At 51.2% G+C, this 19,640-nt stretch overlaps 1 protein-coding gene across 2 annotated transcripts in view; it reads left to right on the forward strand.

Moving 5' to 3' along the window:
• Cdh13 (cadherin 13) overlaps positions 1 to 19,640 on the forward strand; it is an 873,206-nt gene that overhangs the window by 399,907 nt on the left and 453,659 nt on the right. For both annotated transcript variants that reach the window (XM_046434914.2, XM_046434915.2), the window contains exon 4: positions 18,067 to 18,183. In XM_046434914.2, the coding sequence (XP_046290870.1) occupies positions 18,067 to 18,183 (117 nt within the window). The remainder of the gene's footprint in view (positions 1 to 18,066; positions 18,184 to 19,640) is intronic.

Below are 19,640 nucleotides of genomic sequence, written 5' to 3' on the forward strand. Positions count from 1 at the left end.
CTGACGTGCGGGAGGACTGGTGGGGTGAGTTGTTGGTATTGTCGACTCTGAGTTTCCTACCTGGACCTCCTGTCGTGGCCCTCCACACCGTCCAGGCCACGTTAGCCTTGCGCCCACCCGACACCCTAACCCTAGGGGTCTCTGTTTCTGCTCACAGTCAGGAAACACCACTGAGCATCCCGGTGGGTTCCACGGCTCCACATAGGCTCATTTTCTCTCCTCAACTAGATTAATTCATCACTCGCTTGATGCCTACGTTGCTTGGGCACAACCAGGTGCCAAGAGCTGCTCTGGTTTACTAGGGTTAGGTGGCAAATGAGAAAGATAAAGAAAAAATCCCTGCCCTATGACTTGTGTGTACTGATGGGGACAGAGAGGGACAAGAGTGATCAAGTGAAAATGACGTGGCCTGTTAGATGGTGCCGAGGGCTGGGGACCAAAGCAGAGGAGGGAGGAAGTTTGTGTCATGCCGTTCGGACACTGGGGTCAGGGAAGACCTCACTGTGTGGTCAGGGTTATCTCGCCCATTTCAGAGGCAAGGAAACTGATCCTCAGGGAGGGGTAGTGACTTTCCCAATCAGAAACCGCAGTTCCCAGCTTCAGGTCTGGCGTCTCTGTACAGCAGGCAGAGGCTGAGCTCAGTTCCTGGTCCTGGGCGGACCCCAGTGTTCCTGTGGTCCCCTTCACCATCGGCCAGGCCTGAAACAGCCTTTTTCCACCTCTTCTGGGTTCTTTCCCTCCTTCATGGCCTAATCTTGCTGATCTAATGAGCTTTAATACCTCACTGAAGTGAGAACGTAGAGCCAGCTCAGCCAACTGAATAATCCCAGGGTAGGTCACCCTGGCCAGTACCTTCATGTGAGTTAGAAACAATTATCCCTTTGGGGGACGGGGGGAATCCAGCCCCCATGGATATATGGCTACAGAACAGAGGGTGAATTTCATCCTTCACCCACTTCCGCCTAGAACTTTTGTGCAGTGCACAACCTTCACCACAATACATGGCAGCTTGATGGCTTTTCTGATGCAATTTTGTATTTCACACACCATTTAACTAATGGAAGTCACATAATAAGGAGTCAGTGAATCATGGTTGATTACATTCTTTCTCATTTTTCATTTCTTAATATGATTAAGATCCTTTGGGTTTCAGTTCATGGTAAAGATATAAGTTATTCCACAAAGATGGTATTTATTGAGCACTGAGTATATGTCAGGTCTTTGGCTGGGCACAAGGGATACAGCTGTGGAATATTGACACAAATCCCTGCATTTACGGGGCTTACACTCTAGTGGAAGAGACAAATAAAAACAAAAATAAATACAGGTCTAGTACATTAGGTCATTCTATTGCAAAAAGAGAGGAGTAAAGCACAGAGGATATGAAGTTAAGGATAACTGTTTCAGAAATGTAAGTGGAGTGGCTGGGGCCGGCCTCATATAGGAGGGCACTTGGAAATACCAATCTGAGTGAAATGGAGGAGCTGAGTGGTGGGGAGAGTAAGGGCTCTCAAAGATGCCCACATCCAAGTCCTGAAACCTATGAGCAGGTCGCCCTTCAGGGCCAAAATTAAAAGGTGACTAAGTTAAGAACCGTGGCCTTGGGAGACTCTCTGGATTTTCCAGGGGCTCAACGTGATCACATGCATCTTTATAGGGGAGGCAGGAGGCAGGGGTCAGAGAGACTGGGAAATTCTCCCTGGCTGCCATGAAGGGAGGAAGGCCGTGAGTCCAGGAAGGCAGGTGGCCCACAGAGCCGGGAAAGGAGGGCACCCGGTTCTCCCGCAGAGCCTCAGAAGCAGCCAGCCCCCACCTTGAGTCCACCTGCTGGGACCTTCTAGGACCTCTGACCCCCAGGACAGAACTATAACAGATAGATCTGTTCCCAGCCACACGTTTGGCATCATTCACTGGAGCCACAGTGGGAAGCGACACGGGAACTCTAGCTGTCTCCAGGACTTTCTGGGCAGGGAGCAGCATAAGTGCCTGGAGTGGGAAGGTGGCTGGGCAGCCCAGGACACCAGTGTAGCTGGGCTGAGGGAGAGTGGCTTAGCAGAGCAGGGGTGACAGGGGCATGGGACAGCACACTGTAGGCCAATACAAGGGCACGGGTCTCTCTCAGAGCTCCAGAGGTCCCACTGGGGGCTGTGAAGCTGAGGAGTGGCATCACGGGGGCTGGCGGGGAGAGGGGTCCAGATGCAGGAGCAAGGTCGGAAGCTGGGACCCATCAGGAGGACTGTGCAGCGGCCCAGGCCACAGGAAATGCTACCAGGGTGGTGGCAGCTGGAGGGGGGCATGGCAGTGAGAGTCACACTCTTAGTATATTTTGAGGATGGTGCTCCTTAACCAGAAAAAGAACAAAGGTGTCACCCGCTGGCTTGGTGGGACGGGATCTTGCATCACCTTCTTTCAGTAACTGCCATAGTCACTTGGAAAGGTGGGGGAGATAGACGGGCAACAGCCCTGGCACCACCAAAAACGTCCTGGGTGTGAGTCCTCCCCTCCACTGGCAGAAGTGTGTGCCTGTGCCGCAGTCCGGCTGCAGCAAAATAACCGGGGGGTGACGAGCAACTTGTGTACATTGATACAGCAGGAGTGGGAGCCGTTTATTGTAGGACAGGAGGGGTATTTATACATTCCACACAGCTTATCTAATTAACATAAACTAGATACAGCAGCCAACCAATAAGGAATCTCCACACTTAATGGCTCCCTGGCGTTACTTCACAAACCACTCCCTCTGGCAAAATGCCATGCACCATCTTGACTTGTTTACAGACTGTAACATGCCTGGGCTCACTGTGTGGCACCTGCCACTGGGAGAGTAAGGACCCCGCGTCCCCAGCCCGGGGAGTATCCCAGGAGAAACGCTTGGCAAGACCCGGGGCAGTTCATAGCAAGTGCTCAGAAAATGCACCCTGGTGCTCGAGAAGCCCGGGTTTTCAAAGATGTTTTCCTGCTGGAAAGTTGCTGAGTTCAACATGGAGAGGTTGGAAAAGCAAGTGAAGTCCACGTGCCGTGTCCTGGGGGCAGGTGCACAGAGGATCTGGGTGCCCCACTGGCCTGGTCGGTCCGTGGCAGGGACCTGAGCCCCCTTCATTATCAAATGGCTTCTGTGGGCTCCACCCTGACTGCAAGCAGGAGCCGGCACCTCCCTCAAGGAGGACGAGCCGCGGCCATGGAAGACGCTCTCCACGCGCCTCTCCTTGAAGCAGTTGTTTTACTATCCTGACATCAAACCCCTGGGCCCGGGAGCCTCAGATGTCGGAGAATATCAAATGTGCTTTTCCTCTTCTCCTCTCCTTTTTCATCTGACGCACCTTTGAACCTTCAAAGGACGCAGTAATCAATGACGTGGGGAGACCCGCGCCATCGCGCGTCATCCTGAAGACGAGTTTATTCGTGTCGACTGCAAGCATGGACCTGAGGGTGGGGCTGAATTAAAATGCCAGGCTCTGAAATCCAACAGAAAACACAGAACAAAGCGAGGAGAGAAGCCCCGCAGGCCGGCGGGAGATGCTTTGCTGATTTGGGGTTTGGAGGATAGAGCTCCATAAAAGGGATCGTCGCTGAAGTCGGCTAAAGCAGCCCTGTGTCTCCATTAAACCTCCTCAGCCATGGAGGAAGAGGAGGAGGAGGAGGAGGAGGAGGAAGAGGAAGAGAAAGAGGAGGAGGAAGAGGAACAGGCGGGAGGTTTTCGGGAGGGGAAAGGTACAGGGGAAAGAGAGGGATGATTTAGGGGAAGGTTGAGAATAGACCCCCAAACAACAGGATCTCGAATTTCAATCACACTTAAACGCTGGTTGAACAAAGGTGGCGATGGACCTTAGCTTCTGATCTCAGAGTTTGCAGCCATCACATCCAGAAGTCAAGCCCCAAGCGGGCCAGCTGGTAAAAACGGGAGGAACACGGACCTGGAAGTAGCGCACCCCAGAGGAGGGGGCTGTGCGGAGCTCCTCCTTTCCCTCAGCATGGGACCTGCTTCCTCCTTCCTCCTGTGTTTGCCTCTGAGAAAGGGGCTGCATCCTGGAGGAGGGCCCCTACCCGGGTTGTAGGGGAGGCTGCTGGGGAGCCCTGGGAGGGTGCAAAATAAAGAAGCCCTGGGTTTACATCTGATGAAGCCACCGCCGTTTTCCTCCAGTCCGTCCTGGAAGAGCCGGCCCTGCCCAACCCTGTCCGTTAGTCTTTCCTTGAGCTGGCCCAGTGACCGTGAGCCTCACCGCAAGCTGGCCGGTCCATCCACATCAACAGCCAGCGCTGTCTCCTGCCAGTTAATGCGGGGATTCGGCCGCGAGGGAGAGGAGAAGGGTGTCCCCCCCACTCCGCTGATCATGTGCCCCAGGTGCTGAGGAAGGAGGCCACCCCCAGGAGGGACATCTCAAAAGTACCTTTGGAGTGAGAGGAGGTCACATGAGCTCACCGTGCGATATTACATGGAATTTATTAAACAGAGGCTGGTGGTTGGTGAAAGCTAAAAACTAAGGCCTGCATTTGCAGAAGAACAGGGCGAGGCCGTGAGACCTCCACCTCTCCTGACCCGGAGAGGGACACTGGAAATGGACACCAGGCTCCTACTGTGTGAGTGTGCATTTCCAGGAAGGTGGAGGAGGCTGGGGTGTGAAGGAAGGGGTCCGAGGAGGGTGCCTTAGTTAGAGGGACATGTGAGTGAAGACAGAGGCTGTGATAGAGCGTGCCACTGTGAGGCAGCACCCATGTGGCCAGCACCAACAGAGCTGGAGTCAGACGGCCTTGGCATTCAATGTCTTTGCAAGTGGTGACTGATGGCAATGTGTCACAGGACCTTTAAAATGTTCAGGACCTTCAACCAGGTAATTCTGCCTTTGTTAATGGGAAGATGAATTTAAAAGATGTATGCCATGCCTCATGTGTCCCCAAGTCTCCCCGCATCTGCCCGTGTCTGCCCACATCTGCCCACGTCTGCCGCGTCATCGTTACTTCTTGGTATCTTTGAAAGTTCTAAGTAGAAAAAGTAAGCAAGCTGATGAAACTTTACCCACAGTGCATTTTATTTGCATTTTATTTGTAGTCACAGCAATCAGGAGCACCTGAACCTAGGAGAATGACAACAGGGGGCCGTTGAACACATGGGGATCCATCCACATCATGTACCGTGCAGCTGCTAAACCTATGTTTACAGAATTTGCAACATGAGCGGGAAGAAAAATTGGGATTCTCTATTAAGTTCCAAAAGCAAAATATAAAATTCAACAAAAGGAAAAAAAAAGTGCGTGAAAACCTGAGAAGAATGGAATGCTGCTCTGTTTGTCTGTCACCGGGTCATAGGGAGATTTATTTTTCTTTTGAGTGTTCATTTATCTTCTAAAGTTCCTGTAACAAACCTATTCTGTTTTGAAGCAAGAAACAATGAATTTCAAAAATGATGTGTGACCAGCTATGGCAGAACAGGCCCACGGTGGCCCACTGTGGTCCACCCCTCCTTGCATAAGCTGGAAACTCTGGACGGACGATGAAGGGCACACACGCACACTCACACACACCCTGCAGACTGCAGAGAGTTAACCAAGGCTGATAGGTAGGAGAACTGGCAAGGGAGTCAAAACCTGGAGCGCTGAGACCTACAGAGGGGATTTCTCCAATTAGGTGGTTTTCTTTGTCCCTGGCTTTGCTCCAGGAGGATTTCTAGCATGAAGCAGAGGGGTGCCCATGCAGGTGACTAAGACTTTCTTAGAACACTTGACTTTCTGGAGAAAACAGCAAGAGGAGAGAATCTTAGATAGGAGAGGGCTTTGTTGCAGGTGGTGGTTGTGATTCACTCCTTGGCTTCTAGAAATGGCGTGGCCCATCCTAGGTGCTCAATAAATACTTGTCTGATAAACGACTTTGAGGAAGAATACATCTCGGGGATTGATCCACTGTTTCCCAAGAAGACCAATGCGGCTAGCCTTCTCCTCAGCATAGCACAGCTGATTCTTCTCCACAAGATGCCCGGGAAGAGGGTTTCAGCCTTTCATCGGAAAAATATGAAGCTCCTTTGTTTAACCGCCACAGTCCTCCTCAGGCGAACGCTCATGTGAGATGCTCAGGAACTGAAAACAACCGAGGTGCATGATCTCTCTCGCTGAGTCTTGATCGTGGGGCATTTTGCTTGAGGATTGGGATTGCAGATGGAGCTGATCTGTGCTTGGGTCACTCCTGCTCTCCGCTGACTCGGTCCCCCTTCCCCTCCTCGTCTCTCTCTCCCTCCCCTCCCCTCCCCAGGTGCGTAGTTAAGGTCATAGTTCTGAAGCACACACACGCGCACTCCCACTATACTGTGTGCACTTGTGGTGACAGAGGAAGCCAAAGACCATGAAGGAGGAGCAGAGAGGAGCGTGACTTTGTCCATGACCCGCCCCTGTGGCCTTGGGCTCTGCCAGTAGAGTACAGGTGGTCAACTTCCAATTGCCAGTTGTGCATCTCTTTGCCCAACCGCAAGTCCAGAAAACGAACACCGGAGGTGTTCATCCCACTTCTGCGACGAATAACCAGTGGGGCTGGATCTAAACCCCCAGCCCCTCACCACCACGCTACACGCTCTGCGCTGCCCCCCAGGGTGCTCACCAGGCTCCCTGCAGGAGCTGCCTGCCCTTCCCTGCCTGCCTGGTCCATCCTCCTGCCAGGATTTCTAGGTTGGGGTACCAAATAAATCCCTGGCTCTCAAACTCTTATCCCAGGGTCTGGCTTCTGGAAAGCCCAGACTAAGAATGTCAAGGTCTACTATCAAGAATGTCCAGAATGTGGTTCTACTATCCAGTCATGAAGATCCCTCAGGTGGGGTGCAGTGGAGCAGGTAAAAGCAATGATCAGGGCAGGATGTGGGATCATAGGGAAGGAAAAGAGGGATCTGGGGGGATATTCCCCAGGTGAAATCCATACGATCTGGCAACCTGCTGGAGATGCAGTGGAGTGGAAACCAAGGTTCCAACCCTAAGAGGCCAGTGTGGGACCTCTCAGCTAAACAAAGAAAGGCCTGTGGCTTTGGCACAAGCCGAGGGGTGGGTGGTAGGGATGGTGATCTGGATGAAGCCCCGGCACGTAGAGTTTGAGGTGTCTGCAGCGAGTCATGTGTCGGTTGTTATGGAGCCCCACGGGGACAGCACATGGCAAGCCCCCAGAGCACCCCCTGCATTGCACGAAATTGTTTTTCCAAGGCAAGTTTCTAACAAGGCTTTCTTCAGAGGCCAGTTGCACATTTATGAGCTCACACAGACCAGAGTGGTGCGGGCCCTGGGTCCGTGTTCTCCCATCTAGAGTCCTACTCAGATTCTCACAGCTGCGCAGGCAGGAGTGCATGTGTGTATTAGAAAAACAAGCCCATCTGTAAAAGGCGGCAAGATGCCTCCAGGTGTTCAGAAGTAGCTATTTAACATGAATATTTTATCCATGGCAGAGCAGATAGAGGGAAATTGTATCCATTATATTCCCATCACCATCACACGTGGTTGAATGGACTTTTGACTAAAGAATCCAAACATGTTTAAAACATTTTTCACCTCCAACAAAACCAGCAAAAAAAAAGTCCTGATTTGTGTTGTTATTGCTCCCACAAGCTTCATGAAAGATTTCAGAGGCCGCTGTGTCGCAGACACGTGGCTGGAAAATTTCCATCCAAATCCTGTGCTCTGGTTCTATTTTTTAAGTAGCAGCTCAAACACACGCAAGTTGATGTCTTAGGGGGAAAAAAAAACGGTAGAAGAGGTAGAGGCATTATTTGTTGCCATTGTATTTGTGTTCTCGTTTTAAGTTCAACTTTTCAAATACGGAGTACCAAACAGAGCAGGAAACAAAGGCTCCGGGGGGTGACCTGACAGGGACCACCAAGGACCAGGCCAGACCCCAGGCTTGATCACAGCCATTCCATCCATCGGGACTCAGCGACACCAGGTGCCCGCGAAGCCTGGCCTCTCCTGCCCTCCAGTGGTTCTCCGTGTCTTGCCCTGTCTGTGACAGCCCTGCTGACTGTTGGTCACCTTCTGCCTCTTGCCTCCTCTCCTTCTGCTGCAAGGCGGGAGCCCTGTCCTGCCCTTTTCTGGATGAAGTCCTCTCCCTCCCATCTGAACCTCACTGCCGTTTCTGGAGGGAGCAGTGGGGTCCTGCTGCATGGCCCAGGGGGTGACCTGTACAAATCCTGGGCAAACACGTCCGGTCACCCCTCCTCCCAAGCCCATTGCCGGCCCCAGGTGCTGGAGCCTCGCTCTGTGTCCATCGCATGGGTCTGTGCCACTCAGAATGCAGAGCTCTTGGCGATGACTTGTTTGACTGCCTTGTCTTCAGTTCAGAATGGGAAGCTCCGGGCAGCTGGGGCCTTTCCCAGTGTGCTCTTTCCTCAGTAGAGACCACCAGGCCTGGTCCCTGGAAGGCTGTCAATAAAACCTATTGGATGCCTAAGTAAAGGCCTAAACATATGCAGAAATGAGAAGAAGTAGAAACTGCCTTCAGTATGGGTATAGTCCTGGGGAGAGAGTAAAAAGCGCCTCCCTTTTGAGAATATAGAAATATAGGATCATGATAGGAAAACGCCCAGTGTCCAGGGGAGATCTAGAGGGAAGGAAGGGTATTGAACTTAGAGCAGTGGGTCAGGGAAGCCTTCCCTGCAGGGAGCCATTTGAGGAATACACAAGGAATGTTTAGGATGCAAGAACCAAACGACTGGGAGGGAGAGCCGGGCATGTTGGGGAATCATGCTGTGCCCCGAGGCTGGCAGGGGAATGGCTGGCATGGGCAGGAGTTGCAGAGTATTGGGAAGAACTGCAAGGTGTTGTGCGAGTCCAGTGCTGAGGCTGGCCCAGGGCAAGTGAGGGGTTAGCACAGGCAGTGGCAAGACCATATCATCCTTTCATTTCACTCAGGGCTGGAGAATGCAGGTGAGACGGGACCCAGAGAGGCACTTGCTGCAGTCTATCATGAAAACCTGTGACCTTGTCAATAGATCATTGCACCTGGACCTCAACCAGGACTCACAAAAGCAGCCCCTTCTCCCTGTTACATAGTTTTATGAAATCTCAAAAGCTAAAAAGCAAAAGAAGAAAAGAGAAGCTACAGGAACCTGTCACAGCTGAGGTGCTCGGTGTTGTTTTGCTTCATCTCATGTATGTTAAGCCCAGATCTGGGTCTTAGCCACTGCATTCTATGAAGGCAGTGGACAGCTCTTATTCCTCAAATATCAAAATGCTTAAACACACTTAACTTTGGTAAAATGGAATTTGAAGGAAAGAGTTTTCCAGAGTTGCAGGGCTTTGTTCCATTGGGGCTAGTGACTGCAAAGCGCTGCACTTTGCTTTCTCATTTTATCTACATCTGGGTCTTCTCAATCTCTCAATCTTCATGTCTTCATTAATTAAGCATAATCCAATAACTCTTGGAAACCAGCAGCCAACAGCACACCAACCCTGTTGTTGGCGGGGTGCAGACATTCAGGGACCTGGCTTTGCCTGTCTAGTGACTCCACCCATTCCGGAGCACGCAGGCGAGATTGAGAGACATCAACAGAGAGGGATGGAGGAGGAAGCTTGGGGTGGTTAGAAAGCTGTGTTTCCTCGTGGCATGTGGACACCTGTGTTTTTTTGTGGTTTGTTTTAGAGAAGCAAATGTGGTTTAGGTCTTTATGTGTTGGAAGTTAGAAGAAATAAGAAAAAGCAAGGGTCTTTAAGCCTTCATCTCTTCCTCTTGAGGGGTAATGTGGTTACTTCCTTTCATTTCTCCTTTACCCATAATATTCTAGCAGACACCATTCTGAGTGGATTCTGTGTGCATGCATTGATTGTTTCCTTGTGTAAGAGCCCTAGCAGTTAAATTACTTAGTAAAGAACATGAATACATCAAAGGCTATCATAGGTAGTCTCATTAGTTTTTGGGGAAAAAAACGATCTCTGCATTTGAAGCATAAAGGCACTCATTTAAGAGCCTCATGAACATCATGTATCTTGCTTTTAAAAAATATTTACCAGCTTTACATTTGGCATATTAGATTGCTAAGATGGTATAGGGATATTTGAGGAGGAAATCCACTGGAGGAGGAGCAAGTTATAACTTAGAGTAAGTGCTGAAGAGGGAGGCGTGAAGGATCCATGTCTGAGACAGTGGTTCTGGGAACCCGGTCCTCAGCACAGAGGAGAGAAAGAAGGAGGAGCGTGGGGGTGGGGCGTGCAGGGGCAGCAGCTGACCGACCTGAAGGAGCAACACTCTTCACCTGTGGAAGGGACGGACTGCTCCCAGGCAACTCCAGAAAGCACACCCAAGATCCCTGAGGAGATTTCAGCTGAAGAAAAAGACATTTCTAAAATGGTTCTATAGATTTGGTCGCTTTGCAAGGCATTGACATCCCAGGATGAAAGAATCAAGCTGCTGTGGCAGTGTCGTCATTGTTCTAGAGAGTATTCCTACGTCAAAGGGGAGGTCAAGGTAGAATGTCAGGCACCCTGTTCACTTACTCACCAGGCGTGATTATGGGATAGATCAGATAACCAAGGCACCATGCCAAGCCCGTTACCTGATTACCCTAATTCTTACAATGATCTGTGGGATGTGCTGGGTCCTCCTGCCTTCCCAGCACTGGAGACTTCATCGTTTGCTACAGGGACACTTGTAGGGAGGGGACCATTAGAAGATCTTGCTAGATGCAGGAAGGAGAGCTTCTGGAGCCACCAGCCACATTTCAAACTCCCCTGATGAAATCTGAGCTTCTCTTCAACATTGATCACTCTGGCCAAAGCAACTTCTCTTGTACCTTCACGTACACATTGGAAACAAAGATCACGCCCATGCCATTGGGAGCCCGCTCCCCTACTGGGCGCTCAGCACTCTGACGTTTGGCGATTACACCTCCCAGGCAGGGTCATTTTGATTTTGGATTGGTCTCTGATGATGACTGTCATTATTCGAGAATCTGGTTTTGACATTGCTGGTGATCGCTTCTAGAAAGCACACCCAAATGGAGATGGGATCCGTGGCTTATACCCATTCCTTCCCGTCACATGCCAGCTGCCCTGGAAAAGCGTGTGGCAGTGTCTACAACAGCAATCTGACCTCATGCCATCCCGTGAGCCCACCAGCCCTCCTCGTCCCTGTCCCCCACCTGTAAATGTGTTCCATAACCCCCTACATGAAATGCTATGTGGGACTCATGGGGGCAATCTCCCTGTCATTCCATTTTACTGTCAGCTTAACTCCGTCCAGTAAATAAATCTACAGTAATGACTCAGCTTGGCTGACATTTGGCCTCCAGAATACTGGGAAAATGGAGAGTTGGAAATGAAATTAGCTGAGCATCTTAGCTCTCCAGGCTCCTAAATTTGATGCAAAAAGTTTGGTATTTGTTGATCCTTTCTTCCTTAAGTAGAAAAACTTCAGCCCCAGGAGGCAATAAAGCAAACTTTAAATCTTGCCCCGGGTATAACAAAGCTGGCTGAAGCATGCATTTGATTGCATACAAAATGTGAACAGAGTAGCCAGAATTCCCCCCTAGCAACTTCCAAGCACGATGAGCTCAGCTGCAAGAATGCAATACATTGCAGATGGGCTTATGCTGTCCATTCATTTGCAGAAATTTGTAGACAATTAAGCTGTCCCCTGAGTACAGGTAGCTGCTCTGGTTAGCCAGGGACTGGCTAGGATTTGCTGTCTCTCCTCCACAACATTACAGCCATAACTCTCCAGTGTCCTGGGTTAACTGGTCTAAGGAGTCCCCTACGGGCCTGCCAGGGTGGTGGCCACCAGCAGCCCTAGGGCAGGTAGAGCCCAGTGTTCATAGCATGGTGGCTCTGGAGTCACTGAGGCTGAGGAGCTAAGTGGCTTTGGAGGAGAATCTTACATCCATGGTGATTGCACAAGAAGACAGGGCCAGACACAAACTTCACAGATGGAGTCGTGGTTCTGATGGACCCACTCTCCTGTTGGAAAATGACCAATGGACAGAGGAGGAGACTGGACTTATATAGGTTATACTGAGAGGTGACTCAGTTAATGCCAGAGTGTGTCTAATGGAGGGTGTGCGGTCAGCGGTCAGTGGGCCAGATGGAGGGTGTGGCGTCAGTGGTCAGTATTTGTGCGTGTCCCTCTGCGGTATCATTGTACTTTTCCTGAGAAAGGACTTATTTGGAGAAGGGCCAATACTTTGGCTTCTTCCTGGAGCCTGCCAGTCTAGGCTTGGAAGGCTGTTTTTCCCCAGGGCCTGTCTTCTCACTGGGAAAGGATGTCTTGGGAGAGGATTTCTTTTTCACTCCCTTTTCCCAGGGCTTACTATTTGGGGGTTTGTCATTCTCTGTATCTAATTCATGGACCTCAGGAACACAGCACCGTGGTTCTCCCTGCAAGGTGCTGACTGGATGCAGGGAGAATGCAGGGTGCCTGGCAGGGTGCCTGGTATGGGACAAGTACCCAGCAGCATTTCCTCAGGCAGACTTGGCGAGGATGCCAGGTAAGTACAGGGTTAGGAAGGTCAAGGAAGCCACTGATGTCATCTTGAGTCTTGAGGCTGGACAATAAGCCTCAGAGTCTCCTACAGAGACTTGGTTCCTTCAAGTCAAACCCAAAAAGCATCACAACTGTATATGGAAACACCAGAGGCTCCCGCTGCCTTGGGAACAAGTATGGCCTTTTTACCTAGACGCACGAGGCTCTCCACAGCGGCCTGGTGACCTCTGGAATCTCCCTTCTGCCCCAGTGTTCCAGCTTCTGCAGGCTTGGCCATATTAAAATGGCTCCTCTTAGCCAACAGCTTCGCCTGAAACTTGGGAATGAAGGAGAGAAGCTGGGGCTCCCTGTAGGACTTGTGTGGTTTTTCTCTGGCTTGTTATGCAACACAAAGACAGGGACCAGGAAGCCAGAGGGCCTGGGCGTTCCCGGGCCACTTCTCACCTGCCTGTCTTGAGTGTTGGGTTGTGAAGGTCCCTGCTGCTCCTGGTCTATGTTCAGGTGTGGAGATTCTCGGGGGGCGGGGGGCGGGGGCGGGTTGTTGTCCTCGGATGGGATACCGTGGGAGTGAGCAGTGATGACCAAGACCTGGACTAGGTCCCAGCCAACAGTCAGTCCAGAGCAGGCGTCTCACTATTCTCCTTGAGTCCGGGGACACCTTGCCCAATTAGTTCTACTCTGCACCTTGACAGGGGTCACAGGGGGACTCTCTGGAAACAGACTTATGACTCACAGTTCCACAAGGAGGTACGCTGGGCAGCGGGAAGGAGGGCAGGAAGGGGCGGGCAGAGGCTGGGAGAGGAGCAGCCTTGTGCTTGCAGGAGGCCTGTGCTGCCTGGAGTGCGGTCCCACCTGGAGGCCTTCGCGGGCCCCATAACCTACCAGTCGTGGGTCTTGTCGCTTCCCTTCCTGTTTCACGGTCCCCACGTCAGCAGTGAAAAGAGGCCCAGTCCGTGAAAACACCATGAGATCATGACGTCTTCTGAATGTCCAGACAGATGCAGGCACACGGCCAGCAGGGGACTCAGGGTGGCCAGGGCGGGGTGAGCAGGGGAGGGATGGCGAATGGGCAGGAGGTTTCTTTCAGGGTGGTAGAAATGTTCTAAAATTAGCTGTGATGATTGGGCAACTCCGGGAATTTCCTAATAATCATTAGGATTATTTGCACATTTCAAACAGGTGGATTCTATGGTATTTAAATTATACTTCAGTAATGCTTTTAAAATGTGAGGGGGAGAAGGCTCCATCAGGGGAGCCCTCCCTTCCCTTTCTGCTGATCCCATGCTCAGCTTCACGGCTGGGGAGGCCCCGGGTGTTCCTGGAGGTCGGGGTTGGGGAGAGCAAGAAGTGCTCGCTTAGCTCCGGCTTTCAGTCTGACCACTCAGCGGTCACGATTTTTCTTGTGGTCAGGGCTCCATCGTCCTCTGTTCTCAGCCTTCCCATGGCTCACATGCACCTCACGCACAGTGAGAGCAGAGCTGGCTGCACAGTGGACCCAGCTGTCCAGGGTGTCCAGCCCCCTCCCGGGCCTGCTGCCTCCTGCCCTCCCAGCACTCTGCTCAGGCCAGGTGCTGCCCCACTGCAGCTGGGACCTGCCTCTGCTGACCCTCCTCCTGAGGCCCACGGGATCCTCCTCCTCCGTCCTCCAAGCCTCCTTCTCAGCCCTTCTGGGCCCCATCCTGAGGTCAGCACATCTCCCCTGCACACTGCCAGGCCCTCTCCACAGGGGCTCCTGAGCTGTGTGTCCCTGTCTTCTCTGAGTGCCACCCACCCCGACTCTGGAGCGCAGGCTCCCTGAGCACAGAGGACAGCTTGTTCTGTCACACTCTGCCCCTCCCGGGTGCCTCAAGAAGGGCGCAGTAGGTATTTTTTGAAGACACTGATGAACGAATTAATCAATAAATATAAATCTGGTCCCTTTTCATGCTCTTCCTCTATTCCTGCCTCCCTCCTCCCCGTGACTCTGGCCCTCCCGCATCACCCCGGCCCCTTTTCTGTCCCTCACAATTTCAGGGCTCCCTGTATTTCTCATATCTTCTTGGAAACTGTACAATGGGACACTCTAGGTAGCGTCCAGTTCCTCCTGGGTGGGGAATGGAAAAACAGATGAGGCTATAAACCCAAATTCATGAGACAGGAGGATGAAGGTCAGGGAGACGGGGGCTGTTCGGGTGGGGTCCACTTCTGCAGTAGCCTCTGGAAAGCCCTGTCCTGTGCCTGGAGCAAGATGGTCAGCGGCTGCTGCTGGCCTCTGGGCGGTCCAGGCTCCAGCACTCAGAGGGATCACTATCCAGAGAGAGCAGAGGCTGCAGGGAGGATGACACGGCCTGGTGGCAAAGGTGTCCCCAGCAATCTCTCTTCTGCTCACCTCTGTGTGCATGTGACTATTCTGTGGCTCAGTGGCCATGTTTATTGGGTTGTGTGTTGTAGGAAGTGTGTGGGAAGGTGTGATGGGTGTTGTGGGCATGGGATGTGGGTCTGCTGCCTGGCAGGTGGTCATGTGGGTGAGACCCTATAAGTGGATTCTGGTGTATGTACCTGGGTGTGTGTGTAAGCCCATAGAAGTGTGAAAGTTTGTGTTTGATGTGAGAGAATATTTCATGTCCGCGTGCATCTAGCGAATCTGGAAATCCGGAAGTGGCTGCGTGTAGGCAGGTGTGCTTAGATCTGGCTTTAGGCCTCCCACCGAGAATGACTCACTCCTAAAAGGGACGCAGTGGTCACCCCCACTTCCTCCCTCCCGTCTCCTATGTTAAGTCCCATCCATTGCTTTTGTGCAGTTCTTTAGAGAGTACCGGCCATGCCCACGGGAACTTCCCCTTCCATTCCAGCATGTGAGGGAAAAGGGGGATTTGCTGTGCTCTGGGATCTGGAATGAAACGAGAAACATATGTGGGTGTGGACTGTGCTCTCTAAAGTGATGCTGGTGAGCATGGTGGCACCTGGATCTGCCTATGGCCCGTGGCTGTCAGTCAAATCAGATTTGATGCTCCTAGTTGACTCCCATCACACAGAGATGCGTGGCTTCCAAACACACAGACAGATGCATCAGCACAGAGCTGATCCCAGCAGACACCTCAGGAGCATGCGTGTCAGCAAACATGCAGTGACAGACACACACACAAATCAGGCAGGCAGAACCACGGACCTGAAATTCAGTGATGGACAATACTGAGGTTCTTCCCACTACGTGGGAAGAAGGTAAGAGTGGGCGGAAGGAAAGGGTCCTGAGCCAGCCACAGTCCCAGGTGCACACCCTGGTGACTCAGTTGCATGCACAGGAAGCCTCTCTGGATCAGTCGCCGCCCCACAGCCTGTCAGGCCCAGAGGACCTTCCCATGGCTTGGAGCCCCCTCCTCTTCTTGGCACTGCAGATTCAGGCTGACTGCCTGTGCTTGTCGCTCACTCCTGGGGTACTGTGAGGGGTGGGCCACTGGACTGGGAGGGGCCCTGGTGGGTGGCAAGGACAGCAGAGGTGGATATGGGGCTCTGGCCCATGAGGACAAAAGATCCCTCATCCACAGGGGGAATGTAAGCAAGCCCTTTGAGAACAAGCCCAGAGTGTGTCCTGAAAAGGCAGCATGTCATCTCCCTGTTCCCGGGGGCAGCGAGTGGGGCCTGGTGGCTCCCTGCATTCGCACGGGACTCAGATCTCTCCAAGTGCCCTCCCAGACACTCCCAGACACTCCCTCATCCAAGGCTCGTGATTTCTCAGCTGTAATCGAGCGGTGTGTGTTGTGCGTGTTTCCCACTCTCTCTCCACCCTGGATATCCCAGGAGGATCTGACACTTGCGCACAGCAGTTTAGGGTGCATACAGCCCACTCTGTTTCCCATCGACTTCTCTGTTTCTCTGTTTCTACCTTCTGTGCTTTTTCTTTTATGCTTGTTTTTTAAAAAAAATATTTATTTTTTTAGTTGTAGTTGTCAATACCTTTATCTTTTTATTTTTATGTGGTGCTGAGGATGGAACCCAGGGCCTTGCACACTCTGGGTGAGTGCTCTACCACTGAGCCCCAGCCCAGCCCTGTGCTGGTTTTACCCTTCCTGCTCTTTCTTTTCCTGCCGTCTGTGTACAGATGCCCATCTGTCTGCCTCTGCTTGCCCATCGCATCTATTGCTTTCTTAGAGACCAGTCTTGACCTTGGGGGTCACTGAGGTTTTCTTTTTCTATACCATGTACCATTAACGTAGGACAGTGTGTCCAGTACAGTGTTCTCTATGTTCCTACATATTTTATCCTCTACCTTCTCTCTCCATTTGGGTGCATTGGAGGGTCATATGATCTCTCTGAAGTCTCTTCACTGATTAAGGAGGGTTATGATTGGCTCGAGGGTCTGTTGTGAGAGACCTCGTCTCTGCATTGAACACTTAGATCGTTTTTCACTTTTGCCCCTTATAAATTATGTGTCACTAAGCATCTTTCTGCACACAGTTCTGTTCTTTGGAGTTGATCGTTTGGATGTATTCTCAAGTGAAATTACAAAGTAAAGGATGTGCACGTTTGCAAGGCTCTCAAAAAATAATGTTGCTCAATTGCTTCCATGAGAAAGTGTCTAGTTTATGCTCCAGCAGAATCAAAAGAGGGACTATTTATAGAAGCGTCCAGAGACCTAGCTGATCTTGGATTTTTTAAAAGTAAATTTTCCTTTAAAACTATAGTGTGCACACACACACCCACACATACACACACTCACACACAGAGACTCCTATAGGGCCAGGGGATAATGATGGCATGGAATTATTTTTTACCATGTGACTTTGATAGAAACTTGCCTAAAGTTTGAGGTGCTTACTTGTAGTGATATGGAAGAAAACTATAATTAGTATGCTGTGTTTACATTTTGAACATGATACTCTATTCAGCTCTCTTTCAGTCTTCTGCTGGGGTCAGGGAGAAAGCCTGTGCTTGGTGCTGATGCCCCTGTAGTACCACCCAGACCCTTCTTCACTCCTTCTAACAAGAAAGCTCTCTTTCCATATGCAGAGGTTTCTGGCTCAACTTTTTTCATGTCTGTCAGTCTCCAGTGTACTTATTTTTATGTTTTCTTCTTTTTATATAATGTGATACTGGTGCTTGATCTAAAATAATTATATAAGATTCCCTTTGTTAAACACATGTATTTAATTAAAAAGGTGGGTTACCGACAGTGCTAGGCTGGGAGATGTCGCTTGGGGAGCACATTCCAGCCGCTGCCCTCCAATAGCGCCGCCCTTTGAAGAAGCCTGGGCTGCGCAGCTGCCTGACACCTGCCGTGGCTTGGAACTCTATGACTGCCCCTTGGTCCCTGTCCACTTGGGAGTCTAAGGACCTTTCAGGTGGTCATGGGAAGAGTCAATCAGTGCAGTTCCACCCAGGTGAACGGTCCCCTTCTTCAGTGGATTGAGAATGGAGACACAACCACTGAGGATCAGGAGTGTGCTGCGAAGGGAGGGATCTCGGGCAGGTATCATATCTCAGTGACAGCTACCGTGAATCATGAGCCTGGTTCTAACTGTGCCCTTGGAATGCCAAGGAGTTGAATCGGCAGTGTCCAGCCATGCACTGGTACAACAGAGGAGCCTGCTCTCAAGGCCAAGGGCTGTGACTTTTCTGTGGGAGATTTTAATCCGTTGGTTTCCTTTTCTTTTTCAGGATATATTTAAATTTGCAAGAACTTCTCCTGTCCCAAGACAGAAGAGGTCCATTGTGGTGTCGCCCATTCTAATTCCAGAGAACCAGAGACAGCCCTTCCCAAGGGATGTTGGCAAGGTAAGTCAGAGGAATGACAGGTGGGAAAGCACACTTTCAATTAAGGGACCCGCGCGCAGGCCAGGCTGGCTGGTGACCAGCTGAAACTGGCCTCGACTTCTGTACACAAGAAGCCAGAGGGATTTAGGTGAGAAAAAAAGTTCAAAAGATCATCCAAAAGGCAGGGTGGGCACGTGCGCAGACAGTACAACAGCTCTGAGTCTGGTGACCTGGAGATCTGTGTGGTGGGAGACATGCTGTGTGACATGGTTGGGTGCCCTCAGTTACCAAATGGACTCTGTTCCTGAGACACAATGGCCAGGTGACCAGCCAGACAGGGCCCTCAGGACAGCAGTGTTGACATGTGTCTTCACTGAGATCCTTGTTTTCCAAATGTCTAGGTCTAGCAATTCCACTGTGTCAGCTCTCTAAAAACTGAGCCAGATCAAGAGAATCCAGTCACCCTCCCCAGATCCAGAAACACCGTTGCACAAATCAGAACAACTGTGCTGGAAAGATGTAGTCCCTGTGAACCGGGCCACAGTCCCCCTGTTGACTTGTCTCAGAAACAGAATTTCAACAGGTTGAGTTTAGCGATGGGGTTGGTTGTTATTGAAGATTCGTAAATCAGGTGGCATCCCACCTAGGAAGTAGCCAGGCGTCCAGTGGAGCTGGCAGAAAGGGTTGGCAGTGAATACAGAAAAAGCTAAATGAGTGGGCATTTAATGACACTAAATGAGTGGGCATGTCAAAATCACATGCCTTGTAGGGTTGCTGTGACCTGCTGACTTGGCGACTGGGCCCCTTAAGCCTGGTTGCCATTTATGTGTTTGAAAACAGTGGCATCTTAAAGTTGACGGCGATCACGTGGCATGAACATGACTCACTGTCTTTGGTCTGGTCTGTTGGACCAGGTGCAGGAGCTTAGTCCAAAATATTGTCTTCCTGTAAATTTAATTGACCATTTGCCAATACGTTTCCCCCCATTGGGCAGTCAACCTGAAGAAGCACATTTTAACCTGTGAGTTATTTTCTGGTGAACCTGAAATTTGAACACTGGCAGTTACTTGAATGAATGATCTTAATGGCTGGTGTAATTAGTCTACTAATTCATTTATTAAATAAAATGGACGGCCTGTTACACACCAGACCCCGTGCTGGGCCTGGGCGACTGTGGCTGTGAGCAAGTGGACACCAGCGCTCAGGTTCTACTGGGGTGACCGACACTCATTCTCATGAATAAGCAAGAAAATTAGAGAATTAAGAGGGCTGTGAAGACAGAGCACGGTGACATGAGAGCAGGAGCCGGTGGCAGGACCTGGACTGGAGGGGGGGCTGTCTGCACAGCTGGTGGGGCTGCTAGGGACGGTGACACTGGAGAGAGCTGGGAGGGTGAGACAGGGACAGCGTGGAAGGCCTGGGTACACACATCTTGGCAAAGGGAACTGCAGGGGAGGCCTGCGGTGGGCAGGGAGGAG

This window comes from Marmota monax, unplaced genomic scaffold, assembly GCF_021218885.2.
Source record: "Marmota monax isolate L192 unplaced genomic scaffold, Marmota_monax_Labrador192_F-V1.1 WCK01_AAM20220418_F8-fsc00024, whole genome shotgun sequence".
Lineage (NCBI taxonomy): Eukaryota > Metazoa > Chordata > Mammalia > Rodentia > Sciuridae > Marmota > Marmota monax.